This window comes from Gadus morhua, chromosome 19, assembly GCF_902167405.1.
Source record: "Gadus morhua chromosome 19, gadMor3.0, whole genome shotgun sequence".
NCBI classification, from domain to species: domain Eukaryota; kingdom Metazoa; phylum Chordata; class Actinopteri; order Gadiformes; family Gadidae; genus Gadus; species Gadus morhua.
The window spans coordinates 1,602,861-1,622,500 of record NC_044066.1 but is presented as its reverse complement, the minus strand read 5'-3'; the positions used below and the strand labels follow the sequence as shown (position 1 = coordinate 1,622,500).

General features: G+C 49.1%; 1 protein-coding gene across 1 annotated transcript in view; it reads left to right on the top strand.

The window, feature by feature from the left end:
- The first annotated feature begins 7,328 nt into the window (after window positions 1-7,328).
- The window catches only part of LOC115532569 (chondroitin sulfate proteoglycan 4-like), a 47,174-nt gene continuing 34,862 nt past the window's right edge, over window positions 7,329-19,640 (top strand). The window contains 12 exon segments of the mRNA XM_030342427.1: window positions 7,329-7,570; window positions 10,265-10,428; window positions 11,066-12,157; window positions 12,159-12,194; window positions 12,508-12,969; window positions 13,619-13,740; window positions 14,604-14,712; window positions 15,082-16,419; window positions 17,415-17,507; window positions 17,798-18,325; window positions 18,842-18,970; window positions 19,421-19,606. Coding sequence (XP_030198287.1) covers window positions 7,495-7,570; window positions 10,265-10,428; window positions 11,066-12,157; window positions 12,159-12,194; window positions 12,508-12,969; window positions 13,619-13,740; window positions 14,604-14,712; window positions 15,082-16,419; window positions 17,415-17,507; window positions 17,798-18,325; window positions 18,842-18,970; window positions 19,421-19,606 — 4,335 coding nt within the window. The 5' untranslated portion in view covers window positions 7,329-7,494.

Sequence of the window (19,640 nt, the reverse complement as noted above, 5' to 3'; positions counted from 1 at the left end):
TGGGACATGGAGTTTTACAGGAGGTAGAAATGTGATGATGGACTACAAAACCACAGAGAACATTGGCTTCACGGAGGTTAGCTGTTAATACAATCAGTCTCATAGATGGAGTTTAAGACCCATTGGTTTACTGAGCTCACGAGTCCATAGGAGCATAATTTGAGCATGATGGCACTATTTATTATATAATTATTATAAATATGACAGATAATATATCCGATTATATAAAAGAAAGATGGTGATGGTTGGATGAATGGATGATGGATAAACAGACAGATGAGAGCGATGAGGCATAGTTAGCATCGTGCTAACAGACGACTGCTAGCCAGTTCCCAGATACAACTGGGTCATCCTGCCAGGAAGGAGCTGACCCTTGACCACGAACCAAACCCTGAGTCTCAGTCTCCCCCTAATTAGACCAGACACCAGACCCACAATCAGACTATTCACACCACACACATACACGTGCGTTCCCGCGTGCACGCACACACACAAACACACACACACAAACAGACACTACCAGGCCGCGTCTCGCTCTCTTCCCAGGGTCAGTGTATGAGAGGGGGGGGTGTATGGGTGGTGCGTCACATATCAGGCCCTCCATGAGTGTGTGTGTGTGTGTGTGTGTGTGTGTGTGTGTGTGTGTGTGTGTGTGTGTGTGTGTGTGTGTGTGTGTGTGTGTGTGTGTGTGTGTGTGCGTGTGGGGGTCCTCTGATGCGAAGTAGTGTGTGGTCCGCGTGTTTTCTCTGTAAGAATGAAACAATGAGCGGCCTGCAGCGCTTGGACCAGGGGCCGGGCGCGTCACTGCTTGTGATGTCACAGATAACGTACGTGTCCATGGCGACCCGATTGGAGGAGAACTCTGCACTCTCTCAAGTCGTTCACCACGGGGCTGCCGGCTCACTGAGGCTACTTGTCTTGAGTCAGGGGAGACCCTCAGAGGAACCCATCCTCTAGAGACGGGAACCAGGCTGAGAGACAGTACCCAGGCTGAGAAGACAGTAACCAGGCTGAGAGACAGTAACCAGGCTGAGAGACAGTAACCAGGCTGAGAGACAGTACCCAGGCTGAGAGACAGTAACCGGGCTGAGAGACAGTAACCAGGCTGAGAGACAGTAACCAGGCTGAGACAGCAACCAAGCTGAGAGACGGGGACTGGAGCGTCATCCAGGTCTCCTGATCCTCTGAGATGTTCACCAGGAAACAGGCCCCCAGCAGGGAGAACAGGAACAAAAAGATCAACACTAGGGAACAGGCCCCCCGCGGGAAGAACAAGAACAAGAATAAATGTAGTTGCAAGCAACCATGACGGGTTCCTCCTGTATGGTGGTTGCCTAATGAATACCTGATGGTAAACATTTTTTGATTCCATGCCAGGTCACACAGAATGGTTGGTTGAGGTTGGATTTAAACCAGCAACCCCATGGTCATGAGTCTGAGCAGTACCACTACATGGACACGTAGACTGTATGGGGCAGATTAGAGTATATTTTGAGAAATAGAAGTTTTCTATATGTGGAGGTATGGTGAGCTTCGTCTGTATGGTAATGTGGCATTGGTATGCCTTAAAAACTGGTTTACGATAAGTTACCATATCAAAACAATCACCAGCCATGTTTCTAAAGCATACTGTGTCGAAATCCACTGTGAAACGGACGTTTGGGAAATTACGTGTGTACTGCTTTAAGGCTCAGCCTGCGTTGGAGAAAGGGCGCTATTCAGAAAGGCCACTTAAAAAAAATGCATCCAATTTTCATTTTCAGATATACAGATACAAGATACAATTTGCAGTAGCCCAGGCTAAGTGTTTTTTACGCAATGTTACACCTGTTTTAACATCGGAGATATCCATATATTTCCCTTAAAAATGTATATCTCTGCAGTCTAGTCTATCTAACACCATATAGTCCCACAGTCACCTGGTATATGTGTGCCAAGTTTGCAGCTTTTACCATTTCCGGCACCCAATCTGTTTGCGTGTTGGCCTTTGGTAAAGTTGTAGCCATTGCATTAAGTCCAAATGAAAAGTTGAAAGTTGTTCATCATGAACATAGAGCTCGACTGGAACCCCATTCGTTCATCATGACGAATGGTACATGTGTTGCAGGTTTCATGCATATTGCGACTTCCTAGTGGTAATGGCAGCCTGTTTAAATGTTGAACTTCGAGGCATTTTACAAGCCTACCAATTTCTTTAAACTTTTGAGGCCAAAAGGTCAGGAAAATTATGATAATACTGACAAATATAACAGGGTTCCTACGTTTTTCGTAGGACACGTAATGACACCATCCACCAGGAAGATAGATATGGAGTTTTTGACACATAATGTGAAAAATATTTAACGGAAACGGATTTCCATCTATCGGAAGTCCCGCCCTCTCTCTGGCCTCTCCCCACTAATACCATGTTACTCAAAGTCCCGCCTCTCTTTGCCCTCTACTACTAAACCCATGTTGTTCAAAGTGTCTATGTCTCGCCATAACACTAATTGAGAGTCATCCGGTTTCATTAATCCATTCTCAGGCCTTATGTTGAGAATGAAAACCCTTGGGAATGAGGTCGGATTGTAGCAGAACATCATTCATCTTCACGAGGGACTTCTCTGATTGGCTGCTTTCATCTGGTTTTATTGTGGGAATGGATTATTTTGAATGTTTCATTATTTAATACTTTGAAGTCGTAGGCCCTTAAATACACCTTAATGTAACAATGTCTATAAAAAAAATTATACTCTGAACATATCATATTTTTATTATTTCCTTTTTTTTATTTTGTGTTTGCATATTACATAGTATTTTGTTCTTTTTGTCTCTATGTTGGCATGTTCTGTTCTATCGTATTTGTCCTATTCTACTGTATTCTATCCTTTTCTATGGTTGTTGTTATTGCGTTCCAGTCTAGCTCTATGTTTTATCTGTTATGAGGACCTCATTATCAGCGTGAGCAGAGGAGTGTGGGAGGGACCAGCCTGCTGCTGGCATCATGTCCTTAATAAGCTATTAAACTATTCCTGTTAGAGTGGATAGTCTTCATGCGTCCTCTCCTCCTCCTCCTCCTCCTCCTCCTCCCACGCCTCTCTGGTCTGCGGCACCGCTCTGTGACTCACAGTGTGTCGGTGTGGTTAGAGGGGGGGGGGGGAGGGGGGGAGCAGCTGCCTCCTCCAGCCCATTGTGTTTGGAAGGGGAGGGGGGGAACTGACCCCTGACCCCGCCAGGGAGAGTGAAAATACGAGCCAGACAATGTTAATGGTTATGTCAAGAGGTGGTTTGGTGTGGGGGAGAGAGACGAACAGACACAGTTTGTGTCATTATGCACCCACTATGAGTCTGTGCGTGTGTGTATGTGTGTGTGTGTGTGTGTGCGTGCGTGCGTGCCTGAGCGAGTGAGTGAGCGAGTGAGTGAGTGTGAGTGTGTGGATGTGTGTGTGTGTATGTAATCGGTGAAAGAGAAATGGAGCAGAAAGCGTGTGTGTGTGTGTGTGTGTGTGTGTGTGTGTGTGTGTGCGTGTGTTTGTGTGTGTGCGTGTGTTTGTGTGTGTGTGTGTGAGTGTGTTTGTGTGTGTATCGAGGCGTCTCTTCTTTAGAAAGGTTTCCCAGAACATGTCCTGAATGCTGGTGAAGTGCTGCTACAGGCGGTTCCTCCTACGTTGCTCTCCTCGCCTTCCTCTGAGCCTCAGCTCAGCTGAGCAGGCCTACTTTAGCTGGTCAGACTAAGTTCAGCTGGCCAGGCTAAGTTCAGCTGGTTAGGTTTAGTTTAGGTTTAGTCTAGCTGGCCAGACTGACTTTAGCTGGTTTGGATAGTTTAGGCTTAGTTGAACTGGTCAGGTTGAGTTGATGTGGTTACGTTTTGTTAAGGTTTAGTTCAGTTGGTCAGGCTTAGTTCAGCTGGTTAGGTTTAGATGACCTGGACAGTTCCTCACTATTTATATTTCTGCCTCTCTATATCTATCATCCATCCCTCCCTCTCTCTCTCTCTCTCTCTCTCTCTCTCTCTCTCTCTCTCTCTCTCTCTCTCTTCTGTTCGAAGCAGAAAACGGTGGTGACTCAAAGTGACTCACGCAACTGAGTCAATTAAATCTTACATATTACATATGGACACACACACACACACACACACACACACACACACACACACACACACACACACACACACACACACACACACACACACACACACACACACACACACACACTTATGCCCATTAGAATACCCCCCCTCCACACAGGCTCAGAAGGCACTAAGGGCCCGGGGCACCAGCTGCTCCATCCTCATGTTGCAGATTTTAAACAACAGATCAAATATCAAACAATGCTTTTAACTCCAGAAGCACACCTCACTGGTCGCTGAGCAGACAGACAGGCAGAGAGCAGAGAGAAACGCAGAGTACAGATGGATAGGTGGAGGGGAAAGAGACAAAATAGAGAGAGACGGAGAGGAGAGAGAGACAGAACGGGGAGAGACAGACAGACAGACTAGATTGATTGATCTATCTATCAATCGAGGCATTCTAATTGATCACTATGTAATATGTTTGCCTTTACATTTCTCTCTCTCTCTCTCCCTCTCTCTCTCCCTCCCTCTCTCTCTCCCTCCCTCTCTCTCACTCTCTCTCTCTCACAACCTCTCTCTCACTCTCTCTCTCTTTCACGCCCTTTCTCTCTCCTTATGTAATAAACCATAAATAGAGGAGTAGCAGCAGCCTGGGGTTTGAACCGAGGCCCACTCTCTCTGTTCCCTCCCCCGCTAACTCGCCCATTAGTGACTCATTTATCAGAAATATAGTCTCTCCTCGCTGCCTCGCTGCTCATTTATTCACATGTATTTATTTATTCACATTTATCTTCCTAAAGTTAAGGTAAATCAGGGCCCTAACTTTCCGATATTTACAAATGGGCACATTATCGTTTTCTTTCACAGACACACAAACACAAACATACGCACACGCAGACACATAGAAATCCACAAATACACAGACACTCACACACAAACACACACACACACACACACACACACACAAACACACACACACACACACACACACACACACACACACACACACACACACACACACACACACACACACACACATACACACAAATGCACTTATTTAAGTGTGTGCATTTGTTGGTATGCGTTTGTGTGTTGTTGTAGCTGTGTTGTTGTAGCAGACCATACTGTGTGTGTTGGTATAGCTGTTCACCTCCTGCATGGCCTCAGTCCTCCTGCTCCAGGTGGTTCCTGTCTTAAGTGTTCATAACCACGCTGCTCTGAAGCACGCATACCAGCGACACACTGCTGGCTCCATGCTGATGGGACCGCTACATACTTATTGCAATGAATATTTCTACTTGGTCATAGTCGTAGTTGTACTTCGTTTTAGTAGGATGGGGGCAGGTGCTGTAGGGAGAATCTATCTATTACAAAGTAATAATTAGTTAAATTATGGTTTTGGGTTTAGTTGTTACTATGGTGTTTAGGTGCAACGCAACACTCATGCAGGTCCTGTGATATGTGTGTCCTTCAATATGTGTTTGTGCGTGTGTGCTTGCATGCGTGCGTACTAACTTGTGTGTGTGTGCGCATGCGCATGTTCATGTGACCGTGTACATGTGTGTGCTGGAGCATGGGTGTGGTCACATTAGTTAAACTAATTAGTGTGCCATTTCCGGTGTGTGCGGCCACACCAGACGCGTATCTCGCGTACTTCGCGTATGAAATCGCCATTTTCTCCATAGGGAACCATTGGTTTAGGCGCGTATTACGCGTATTACGCGTATTTCGCGTATTAAGCAACATTTTACGCGCGTATAGCGCGTATATTTACGCGCAATACGCGCTATACGCGCTATACGCGCGTATATCGCGTATATCGCGTACATTTCAAAAGAGTTCAAAAAATTGAACTTTTTACGCGAAGTACGCGAGATACGCGTCTGACGAGACACGCATTGCCCAATCAGCGTTGAGCTTGACCCGACGTCACTGGCAGAGAGTAGTGAGCTTGGACAGAAGCATACGGCCGACATCTTCCTTTTTTCTGTGTGGAAATAGTAACATAGTTACGCCATTAAATGCTTTTATGGAAACATTTCTAGCGAGAAATGTGCATTTTACTTTCATAATGTTCACTCGGTGAATGTGAAGGATGTTTGGTTTGATAGTTATGACGAAGAGGGAACGCTCCGTTCACTTGCATGGACAGAGTCTCTGGTTACTAAGCAACCTCAACGTCTTGGCGGACTATTTCTCTGCTGGGAAACACACCAGACACACCATGTGAAGTTATTTAACCCGATTATGGTTATTTATATCCGAGATTATTTAATCTAACCCGATCTAAACTCTATCACCCAAACACGGCGGCGTTGGGGTTTCCTACCTCGGACTCCAGCGCAGCCACGGCCGACAACTTTCTTTATTCTGGGTGGAAATAGTAACATAGTTACGCCATTAAATGCGTTTATGGAAACATTTTTAGCGAGAAATGTGCATTTTACTTTCGTAATGTTCGCTCGGTGAATGTGAAGGATGTTTGGTTTGATAGTTATGAGGAAGAGGGAACGCTCCGTTCACTTGCATGGACATGGACTCATCTAGGCGAGTGACGTAGGCGCGTATTGCGCGTATAGCGCGTATTGCGCGTATTGCGCGTATTGCGCGTATGCGACCATTTTTGACACAAAATGGTCAAGCAACATTTTACGCGCGTATCTCGCGTAAAAAGTACGCGAGATACGCGTCTGGTGTGGCCGCACCAGTGAGGGTTTGATGTTTTGAACTCAGATTTGAAACTGAACATAAAAGGAATCGGCTGAGTTGACTTTAAATTAAATCTGTGGGTTTAAACATCAAACACAACTCTCGCCTCACAAGTCAAACATATATACAGCTCCCCCTTCCCCCACCCCCCTCCCCACATACGCACCCACATGTAATCACCATTTTATAATGCACAACTGCACATATATAGGATCTAAACCAGGAATATGTGCTATGTTTTATGCCAATGTTGTCCCTACTCGGAAAAGTATTATTGAGCATCAACTGCCCTTTTCATGAATTTGTAAAATATAGTGAGTAATTTGAAAAAAACTACTTTCTCTCGATAACAAAACAGAAATTATGAAGCACATTACGACTTTAATATTATAGCTATGATGAAAGAAAATTGAAAGAAAACGAAGCATGAAAGTATTTTCTATGCAAGAAATTAAAGGCCTTGTTTTACTGATGGACGTCTCCCCTTTGTGGTCAGATGAAGAACCGCCGCTGATGGTGAATAATAAAGACTGGCGCTAATCGCTGTTCATCTCGTGGGAGGAGCGGCGCCAAGCTCCTGCTCTGCTGCATGCTGGCTGTGTACTTAAACTAAATATCTAGCCCTCTTCACGAGTCTTCACCTCCGCTGGAGGAATTGCTTTGCAGTGAATCATAATAATGGATTAGGGACAGGTTTCTTTCAGAACAAGGACCACCTTTACCTGGGTCTACCGATGGGGAGGGTTGCGGTGGGACACCTGGTTCTCCTGGTCTCTCTCCTGCTCTGCTCCTCTGGACGACTTCGAGGAGGTAGGATAATTAATTAATAAAAAATAATCATAAAACCACTCTGTTGGCGAAAGTTGACTCTACCCTTGTCCTCCCAGAAGTAGTTTCAAGAGTAGCTTGTACTTTTCGTATGAATCCGTACTTCCTTTGATGGACTGAGACAGAAGCCCAGGTGTAACGTTAGAATTCACCGAGTTGACAAGCTGATGGTTTGTGTCGACAGTAGAGGTTTAGCTGTCTCTCTGTTGGGGACTACCAGCCCTCCATCTCCACTCCACTGAAGAGACAGAATGAGGAAACTTGTTATGACATAGTAAAAGGCTCTGATAGACAACAGATATTTAATGATGTCCTCATATTGAATCCTGTTTAATGTGTGTTATGTATACAGTTGCCAGGCTAACGGACTCTGGATTATATGTGATTAGATATACATTTCAGTTAAATATAAAATAAAGTAACCTAATCTAATTGGTTAGCCTTCAATTACATTGTTCATGGACTTTCAGATTCAGCGGTAATGCTATTATTTTGTTACTTCTGATCAAATATACGCCTATAATTTTTCATCATATCACAGAGAGTCACAGGTAGAGAAGGTGGAGTTGGATTTGCTACTCTGTGTCGACCAGAGATTAGTATTAATAATGTAGGTAATCTCCAGCGAGATTAGACACAGAGGGAAGACTGTTATTATCACCGCCTGTCGCCTAGGTTCACTAGGAGATGCACCTCGGAATGTTTCTATGACCATTTCTGGTGGTAATTTGAGAAAGTTTCAAGGACATAGCATGATAGAAATATTCCACATTATTGCGGGTTTAAAATACCAGCTTGATGTTACTCACGCCTTTGTTACACGTTCATTTGGTAAGTACAGTTGAACGATTTAAACAACTATTTAAAGTGAGCTGGAAACTACAATGTACGAATAATTTATTTGGATATGTGATGTGAACTGTTTTCGCATGCACCCACATACACACACACACACACACACACAAGACAAACACACACACACACACACACTCTCACACACACACACACACACACACACACACACACACACACACACACACACACACACACACACACACACACACACACACACACACACACACACACACACACACATACCATTAGCGTCCGATCAGTTCCGGGTGCCAGTGCACTCGCCATCACTAATGAAGTGAGACAGCTCGTTAGAAGCGGTTCATTAGCGAGCCATTAAAAGGCTCTTGTAGTCAATGTGTCCACTTAGGGCAGCTAAATCGGTTTGTAGCTGGACCCAAATGTTTGACTTCTGAATGGAACATGTGTTGTTCTACTAAACTGTCGCCCTGAGATCCAACCTCTTGCGAGCAAGCGACCGCTGTAGTCTGCACAAAGAGGGCAGACCCAGGGAAACCCTCGGGGGGGCTCAAACAGGTGCATGATAGACGTCTGGTCGTGCTCCGGTGAAAGCGGGAGAGTGCCCAGGGCTGCATCTCGCCGAGGAGGAAAGGGCCGGGCTGTCTTCATGGCCGAGTCTAGGCAAAGAAGAAAGTGGACTAGGCGACGGCTGGGGAGAGCTCTTTCCCAGTTGATTGCGAAACCCAAGGAATAGCGATGACTTATCATGGTCATGGTGTCACGTCTCGCCAGCTTTCTTCTGATTGGCTCAGGGCAAGTAGATCGTTGAGATGAAAAATAACTTTTATTTTTTCTTCCATTGACGCCTGAGTGGCCCCAGTGTCACCTCCACACAGCATGAGGAGGGGACCGGGGTGAGAGGGTAACCGGTAAAATAAATGGCAGGCGCTCTCATACATACGCCACGCCCATGGAGGCGAGCAGGGATCTCTCCTGGGAGCCTTAGAACAGGGATGTGGAGGCTGACATACAGCCTCGTGCCACGAGTCCCCAGCCTGCTCAAGAAGCACATGCCGCATGGAGACGGACGGACCCGGGCTATACTACGCCGTCTATCCAATCGTACATATGGTTGTGTAAAGAGGAACTTCCTTCAAACAGACTTTATATCTTTCTATCATTTCATATATATTCCTATTATGGGTGGAAAGAAACAGGAAGCAGGTGGGTCCTCCTACTCCCCATCGCTGCGTGGAGGGGCTGATCTCCTCCACGTCGTCAGGCCCACCTTACACCCCTCCAACTGTCATGGTCGACAGGCAGAGGAGAGCATGTTGTGTTCTTAACATCTGCAGCGCTCAGTGGCACAGACACACGTCTGTCCCAAAGGTGCGGCGGGCTGTTTGGGGACGGTCATTTGGCTCTACGTTTAGACGCCATACGCCGTCTGGACAGAGAAGCGTTGCTAGGGGTGACCGCAAGCGAGGTATCCACCTGCTTGAGAGGTTTCCCTCCACCTTGTTAAGACGGTGTTTCAGGGAACCGTCAACAGATCAGCCGACGGCATGGCTCCACCAGGGGCGAGCTCGTGGCCTGGTGGAGGAAAGGCCGTTCCTCTGTGGGCTCAGTCACGGTGCCGCTGCATGTCTTCATCGTAGATGGTCGAGGTAGTAGACTGGTGCATGACTGGTTCAAGACGGCTGCTGTGCACCGCGTTAAATGCACGGTGCCATGGGGAATGTGAGTGCTGTGTGGAGGGCATGCTGTCCAATTTATCTAAATGTGCCCCCCACCCCGTCAAAGCACCGCTGACCCAGGGGGGCGACAGTACGCCTTCATCCTGCCTCTTCTCTCTGACCGCAGCCTCGTTCTACGGAGACGGTTTCATCCACCTGCAGACTGAGGAGCTCTCAAACCGCAACTACCTCCACCTGCGCTTCAGGACCGCCAGCCAATCAGGACTGCTGTTCCTGGCGTCAGGGGGCGGGGACTTCCTCCTGCTGGAGATCATCTCTGGACGCCTGCAGGTACCAATATACCATTAATGCATACGCACACACACACACGCACACGCACACGCACACACACACACACACACACACACACACACACACACACACACACAGCAAACACACAAAAACAAAGTATTTGCTAGCATACATGTAAGCAGGACCCAGGTGTGTGATTGACCGGTCATTGATAGGGAGTCTGGGCTCCCAGGTGAAGGCATTTGGTATCTGAAGGCGGTCTAGAGACAAGACCCAGCGTGGGACGAGGTGTCAGATTGCTTGGAGGTAGCAGATCAACGTAGCCCCCCCTGGCATTCATACACAACATGTTTCTTCATGAAGCCCAGAGAACCACTCCCTGGAGTTCCTGCTCCAGCGGAGATTGCAGCAGGGCATAGCTCTGACATCTGGCAGGGTTTATGGCTTCATTCTCCTATAAACAATGTATGTATACAATCTATGAATATTTGTTAAACTTTGGGAACATTAAAGTGCTACATATATCGAGGAATGGAGAAAGTAGTCATCTGACTAATAGATTTGATGATGGCCAGATCAATAACATAAGGTAAGGTGAGAGCAGAGAAGATCGATTTAAAAAGTTTCCCGACCAAATACCCCCAAATGGCTTCACCTTCCTAACTGCCCGCTCCAGGTGCGTGTGGACCTGGGCTCAGGGGAGCGCACCCTGCGCTCGTTGGGGGGGCTCCACCTCAGCGACCTGGCCTGGCACCGGGTGGAGCTCACCCACCTGCTCCACAATGTCAGCATGACGGTGGACCAGCATTCCCACACCTCGGCCACCCTGCCTGGGGGGGGGAACCCAGAGCTCAGCGTCCGCCAGGGGGTCTTCGTGGGCGGGACGCCGGGGCAGCAGCACCCCCTGGTCTGGTCGTCCCCGCGGTTCAGAGGGTGCATGGAAGACGTTGTGTTCAACAAGCACCACCTGCTGGCCAGCCTGCGCTCGGAACCGGGCCACCGGACAGTTCAGCGCGTGTCCCGGGGCTGCAGCCCTCAGTTCTGGGCCTGGGAGGACGACCCCGTCAGCTTCTCCAGCTCCCAGTCCTTCCTCCGGCTGCCCCCCTGGCAGGTGTCCCAGGAGGGGGAGCTGGAGCTCCAAATGCGGCCCTCCGCCACGGCCCACGACGGTACGGTCCTGTACTCCTCTGCTCTCCAGGGAGGCTTTGTCGCCATGGAGATCCGAGACGCTCGCCTGGTCGCCATGGTGAGGAGTAACAGCGGAGGCAGCGGGACGGAGGTGCAAGCCGGCACCCGTCTCCAAGGCAACAAGAGCATTTGGTATGCGGTGAGGTTGCGCCTGGCGCCCCACGGGATGCAGCTCTGGGTGGGGCAGGAGGTGGTGGAGGCCGCTCTGGATGTGGAGGGCCCCGCGGTCAGGCCCACGGGGCCGCTCTACCTGGGGGGCCGGGATGAGGCCGAGGCGAGCCCAGCAGGGGCGTGGGGCTCCTCCGGCAGTCCGCAGCCGGGGGGTTCCTTCAGAGGCTGTCTGAGGGACGTCCGGGTGAACGGCCAGCGCCTCGGCCTGCCGCAAGCCAGCGTCACCAGGGACGTCTCAGTGGGCTGTGGGGGGCGGGGCCAGCCCCCTGACACAGAGACCAGCCCCGACCTGATGGAACTGCTGAATACAGATGCCGACGCTGAACAGCCAATGGGCTCAGGCCGTGGGCAGGGACAGATGAAGAGCTCATCTAGCTTCCTGTCACTGGAAGAGCTGGAGGTGGAGGAGGGGGGGGGGCGCCCGGCTGGAGCCCAAACACATTCAGGTTCAATACCTTAACCATTTTATCTCTGTTATACCTTTTTGTTAATACAGTAGATATGTACTAATGTCCATATTGAGTATATTTACGTTTTAAAGGGACATTAATGAATGAATTAAGTGTTATTTCAAAAGAGGACCACTAAATGTTCCTCTTTTGATGTGAATGTTCGGTTGTACGTTGTTATAGTTCACACCCTGTGTACATTCATTCCCTTTGACCATCAAGACTGAGCACACTTTCATGTCCTCCATCACCGTGTCCCCCATCTCTCTATCTTCCTCTCGTCGTCCTCGTCCTCTTGGTCGCCCTCCAGGTGAACCTTGACTTCCGGAGCATGGACCTCAACCCGTCCCAGCTGATGTTCCGCTTGGAGGAGCAGCCGCTCCACGGCCGCCTCCGCCTGGACCCCGCCTCCCCCACACCCCGGAACACCGGCCAAGGGGAGGAGGAGGAGGCGGAGGAGGAGGAGGAGGAGGGGGAGGGGGGGGCCGTGTCGGGGGGCGAGGAGGAGGCAGCGGGCCAGACCTTCAGCATGCTGGACGTGTGGCAGGGCCGCGTCCTGTACGTCCACTCGGGCTCTGAGGAGCCGTGGGACGTCCTGGTGTTCTCTGTGTTCTCCTCCTCGGTCAGGCTGCAGGAGCTGGCGGAGGTCTCTAGGGGGAAGGGCCGCGTGCTGCACCGCCTCCCCGTGGCGGTCCGCCCCGTCAACGACGCGCCCCAGCTCAGCCTCCCGGCCGGGAACCTCCTCACCCTCCTGGAGCGCTCCAGACGCCAGGTAGGGGCCCCAGAGCTCTATAAAGAAGGTTGTTCAGTTATTGTGTTCAAGGTATTGGCATATTTGGTTTGCAACCTAGTTTCTACAAGTTCTTACGCATTAATAGCAGTCAAATCCAATACATGTATAAAATTGTTCTATGCCTATGTTTGCTCAGCTATCCACAAGTGAGTGAATTACAAGCTAATCAAAGACACGCTGCTCTTCAGCTAACCTGCTCACCACAGACAGATATTCTAACCACACTACCCAGCTTACCCGTTTCATATTCTAACCACTACCCAGCGAACCCGTTTCATATTCTAACCACTACCCAGCTGTTAATCCCATTCATATTGCTAACCATTAACCATCTTAACCCATTCATATTGCTAACCATTAACCAGCTAACCCCATTCATATTGCTAACCACTACCCAGCTACCCCCATTGATATTGAAAACCACTACCCAACTAACCCCATCCATATTGCTCACCAGTACCCAGCTAACCCCATTCATATTGCTAACCACTACTCAGTCTCAGCTAACCCTATTCATATTGCTAACCACTACTAAGCTAAACCTATTCATATTGCTAACCACTACTCAGCTAACCCTATTCATATTGCTAACCACTACCCAGCTAACACCATCCATACTTCTAACCAGCTGACCAACGACATGCTGAGGGTGCTGGACCCTGACAGTCGTCCGGAGGATATGACTTTCAGCTGCTTTGGAGCCCTGAGCAACCAGGCTGGACACCTAGAGCATCAGGACCACCCCGGCAGGTAAAAGCAGAAGATTAAGACGTCACTATCCTGAAATCAAGATACTAGCTCCTGAGTAGGGATCTAGTGCAGCGGTGTTGTCTCCTTACTCATTTCATCCGAGTGGCTGATCAAATGATTGTTGTGGGGTTATGCCACCCCGGCCCCCTTCACAGGAACGCCCCTGGTCTCATAAAGTAACCCTAAAGGCCAATTTCCACTGGAATCGGCACGGAAGCGGCACGGCAGTGAATCGCTCGCCGAAAATAATAGAAACCACTAAAGTCAACGTAGGCTATTCCACTCGATACGGCACTGGCACGGCACGGAACCGTCCCCAAACCGGCACTTCGTTTACGATACTTGCCTCTTCTATTTCTGAAAGTTGCCGGTTCGCTGCCGTGTCTCAGAACACGACTACAGCCAATCAGTTTGCCTTTGCTCAAGAATATTCATGAGCTCATATCAATCCCTATACAATTCACAGGGTATTGTAATATTAAACAGTCTATCTACGGTATCAATAGCTAATCAGTGGCAAAGAAGAAATGAAAGTCTGCATCGATGCCTCGCAAGTCCAGTGTCGCGAGTGGTCGTTGCCATGACATCTAGAAATCATAGGTCTACCGTATTTAATAGTTAATAGTTTAATAGTTATAAATTATATAATATTGATGCATATATATTATGTAGGGTTTGAATATAACTCGTGAATAATATTGTATGAATAATTATTATAATTATGCACGTCTTGAGCCATAGTCGGAACGTGTCTGTGCCGCTTGCAGTGGGGATTGCATTACGGAACACAGCCGGTTCGCTGCCGTGCCGCTTCCGTGCCGATTCCAGTGGAAACTGGCCTTAACATGGAACCCTTCTTGCAGACCCATCAGCTCCTTCTCCTGGGTGGATCTTAAGGAGGGAAAGGTCAGCTTCGTCCACACAGGGGCCCCCATGTCGAGGCTGGCCCTCAGGGTCAGTGACGGAGAGAAGGTATGTCACACATCACCACCAGGACCATGGCTAGACTCCTCAGACAGACACTTGGGAAGGTCAGATATACTGTAGGTTATTAAGGAGCAGGTAGGGGTAAGAGCATCTTGACCAAGGGGATTAAACCCAGAACCTTTCAGCTGGGAGTGAAACCCTTAACCACTAGGATATCCTGGTACATATAGCGATAACAGGTATCTTCCCAATTTTAGTTTTTATTTTACTTTTTCCAGTAAGATCTGGCAACCTTAACTATCTTTAATAACCAACATTTTCCTGCCACCATTTCATTTCATTAACCTGAGATATTCTGGCTCACTTGGACCCTTGTCTCCTTCCTCCCCTCCTCCCACCTCCTCCTCCCTCCAGGTGAGCAACACAGGGGTGTTGAGGGTGATGGCCGTGTCTCTGGAGCACCAGCTGGTCAACAACACGGGCTTGGAGGTGGACCAGGGCGGTAGCACAATCATCACAGCCAGCCACCTGGCGGTGCAGCTCAACGTGGCCCACCAGGGGGTGGAGATCCGCTACGACGTCACAGAGGCGCCTTGCTACGGCCAGCTCCAGCGCCTCCACTCCAACGGCGAGTGGAAGGCCACCGGCTCCTTTTCTCAGAAGCTGGTGGAGAAGGAGCGGCTCCGCTACCTCAACACCCACCGCGGCCTACAGGCCCAGCGGAACGCCACAGACCGCTTTGCCTGCAACGTCACCGTGGGATCCATAGCGACCAACGCCAAGGAGGCCGTCGTCGTCCCCATAGCGATACGGTGGATCCATTTTAAGGTCACACAAAGCAGGATGGAGGTCGCGGGGGTCCAGAGGTCTGCCCTGACCTCGGAGGACCTCCACGCTGTTTCCAGGGGGGTCAAACTCCAGGACAGCGACGTGTTCTTCAGGCTCCTGGCGCCGCCAAAAAAAGGTCTGCTGCTCTTCAACCAGCAGGTCCTCAAGATGAGCTCCACCTTCAGCCAGAAGAACGTCAGCGATGGCCTGGTCCACTACCAGCTGCTGGCTGCGCGTCCGGAGGACACCAGAGACTCCTTCAGCTTCCAGGTGTTCTCTACGCAGGCCAACTCAAGCAGCCGGGACTTCAGAGTCAGCATCAAGGCGGAGGCGGCGACCAGCATCTCGGTGGTGAACAGAGGGCTGTCCGTCCTGGAGGGGGACAGCAAGGTCATCACCATGGAGATGCTCTTCACCCACACGGCGGCCGACCGGGCGGTCCGCTACGTGATCACGACCGGCCCGAGACACGGCCGACTCCGGCGAATCGACGTGTCCAACTCCACCGCCAACGACGACAACATCGGCACCTTCACCAACCAGGACATCACCGCCCAGCGGCTACTGTACTTCCACGACGACAGTGAGACGCAGCACGACGCGTTCGTGTTCAGCGTCAATGTTTACAGGCCGCAGAGGCCGCATAAAGCATCGGCGAGGAAGGACGACCAGCACACCTTCAACATCTCTGTTCAGCTCGTCAATGACCAGCGCCCTGTCAGGGTGGTCGATAAGGTTTTCCAAGTGGCACGCGAGGGCCAGAGGCTGCTGACGGCAGATGTCCTGCGTTACAGCGACGACGACTCAGACTTTGAAGACGGGCGGCTGGTGTACACACGGCGCGGCATTCCGATGGGGGAGCTGGTGTCTTCCAACGACACCGCACACAGTCTTTACCAGTTCACCCAGCAAGACCTCCAGCAGGTAACCACGACAACACTATACACAAAGTCATGCAATAACACATTGCATAATAAAGGCTGTCCGAGAACCTCCTTAGTCGACAAAAATCATCCATGAGGATTGGACTAGGCGAGTCATTTGGACGCACACTTTAGTAAGACGCATCGTTTAAAGACGTTACGGAATAGCCTACGTCTGAATTACATATTAATATAAATAATAACATTGTAATATATATATATAATTACATATTAATATATGTATATTGACATATTTAGATATAAAAAGTTAAGAATGTGTTGTTGTCCAGCTATTATAGCTCTATTTTAACTAGCTCTTATAGCAATATAACTACATTCTTACCTTGTTCTATTCTATTGCTTAAAGTGCAATTACTTACAGAGCGTCTGTACTAAACCCATCTCCACCTCCAAGCACTTGGTAGAATCTCGCTGGCTCATTGAAAAAGTTCCGGATGGGTGAAATGCACTTCTAGACTTTCGAAATGTATTGTTGAAAACTAGCATGAATGTTTTTTGAGCAAAATGGAAAAACTGCCAAGTGGTTGAGATTTGGACGGTGTATTTGATTACAGTTTTTAGTTCTCCGTGTCGGTTAACTTTAATATTGAGTTTCAATATCTTTTACATGTTCAATATCTTTCTAACTTAAAAAAAACTTCTTCAAAGACTCAACCACACAGCAGCATTAAGCGGCTTAATTTCCCTTCTCTTTTAATGCTGGGACGTTAAAACAGGCAAATGTAGCTATTTTACCCTCAAAAACAATGAATCCTTCGGAGACATAATAAAGATGAAAGCATGTGTTTAATCGTAACGTATGTGTTGGTTCTGATTAATGGACTCAAACCTATGTCGGCTCAGAGCTCTGCGACTAATAAGTCGACTATGGGCTCAGCCCTAGACATAATAATAATGATAAAGTATTATTTATAGGCCTATATCTCTACTCTGTGTTTTCTTATCTTGTTGTTTTCTCCATTTGCTCGTCTGTAGAACAAGGTTCTGTTCATCCATCGGGGAGTGAGTTTTGGTCGTTTCGTTCTCTTTGTTACCGACGGAAAACACTACGTTTCAACACTGCTCGAGGTAACATGAATATTAGTATAAATATCTTAAATTATTATAGTTTCTAAACAGACTCAAAGCACAAGCACTGACATAAACACTGAGACCATCAGCGAGAGAACACACAAATCCACACAATACACTTAGGAACCTTTTTAGAACACTTGGGAACGGGGCTCGGACACTTGGGAACATGGCTAGGACACTTTGGAACAGGGCTAGGACATTTGGGAACTATGCAGCTAGCTAGCTTCACTGACGTATCTATGATGATGTGATGTGACATCTTTCCTGCTGGTTTGGGGGTGCAGGTGAAGGCGGAGGACCCCTACCTGCAGGTGGACAGCAACACAGGGCTCTGGGTGGAGCGGGGCGGGGTCGCGACCCTGACCTCCGCCAACCTCAGTGTCCTTACCAACCTGGACGTCAGAACGCCGGGGGAGGTGACCTACAAGGTCTACATCCCGCCCACACACGGGGTCCTCCTCCTCACAGACCCCAAGCATCAGGAGGTTACCACGGCAACCGGCGGCGTCTCCACCTTCACCCAGCAGGACCTGAGTGCCGGCCTGCTGGTCTATCTTCATGACAACAGCCTCCAGCTGTCCGACGGCTTTAACATGACGGCCAGGGTGAGGGAGCGAGGAGGGGAGGAGGGGAGGGGGACGGCGGGGGAGGGGGGGCTGACGGAACGAGGGGGCAGAGAGGTGCACCTGGACGTCGGGGTGGTGGTGAGGGTGTACCTGGAGAGCCACCAGAGACCCCCCACCGTGCTGACACACCGTCCCCTGGTGGTGGAGGAGGGCAGCACAGCCTCCGTCGGCAGGGACCTTCTGGAGGTGAGAGGAGGGGGAACTTTTAGTTTGAAAATATTTAGTTGGAGGTGAGGAGACAGTATGTACTTTGGGAGTTTTCAGTTGGAGGGCAGGGGAGTGGTGGTCAGCGATTTGTAACTCGTAAATATTACATTTAAATGTTAGAATCAAATTTTTGGGCCGGACAGTATGCATTAAGCAGTAGGTTAACATGTAACGTAAGCAGTAGGTTAACATGTCACAGTAAGCAGTCAGAGGACATTGTAGTTCCTGAAGCAGTTGGTTAACATGTTACTGTAAGGAGTAGGACGACATTGTAGTACCTAGAGCAGTAGGTTAACATGTTACATTAAGGAGTAGGATGACATTGTAGTACCTGAAGCAGTAGGTTAACATGTTACAGTTAGCAGTAGGAGGACATTGTAGTACCTGAAACAGTAGGTTGACATGTTACATTAAGGAGTAGGAGGATATTCATTGTAGTACCTGAAACAGTATGGTACAGAAGCAGTAACACGTTCCATCTGACCTGATCTTCAGGTGACCCACGAGGACAGCCCGGCGTCAGGGATCGTGTTCTCCATCCAGAGGCCTCCCTCACTGGGCTCCCTCCTGAAGACCCCCGGAGACCAGACGGAGCACAACCTGCTCCACCACCGACACCACCAGGTGACAGCTCCACCTCGCCTCTGGGAAGGACTCCAGCCAGTCCAAATGATCTATCTGTGTTAACTCGTCATGCACGGGCGCCACGGGTCTCCACACCACAGCGTGGGTGAGACCCACCTCCCCAAAAGGGTTCTAACCCCGGTCTGGGCGACCCACAGTCCCCTTCCTCTGTTCCCTCTAACGCTCCTTTTATGATGGACATGTTTCAGAAGAAGACTAGCCATCTTCAAATCTTAACATCAGATGTCACTGAATTTGTGACTTTTGATCACTTTTTTGCTCACTATGCTCAAACTCACAGACCCAGAACCATTGATGAGAACCAGGATGTTGAGACCCAGAAGCCTATTGATGCAGAGATATAACCTCTCTTTAGACTGTTGTGTAACCTCTATTAATAGTTATTCTGTTGTTTAATCATTGCTGATTCCTCATCTCTCTGTTGCCCAGGGCGACATACAGCATCCAATCACATCTTTCAGCCAGGAAGACCTCAACCGGGGGAGGGTCTCCTACAGACATGAAGCCACAGGGGGCACAAATGACTCTCTCCTATTGGCCGCCACCAATGGCGTGACCGAGGTTGGACCAATCACAGTGGAGATTGATGTAATCCCCAAGCTCCTCCCACTTCAGGTACAGCTTTCTCCTGCCACTATGGACAGTTATT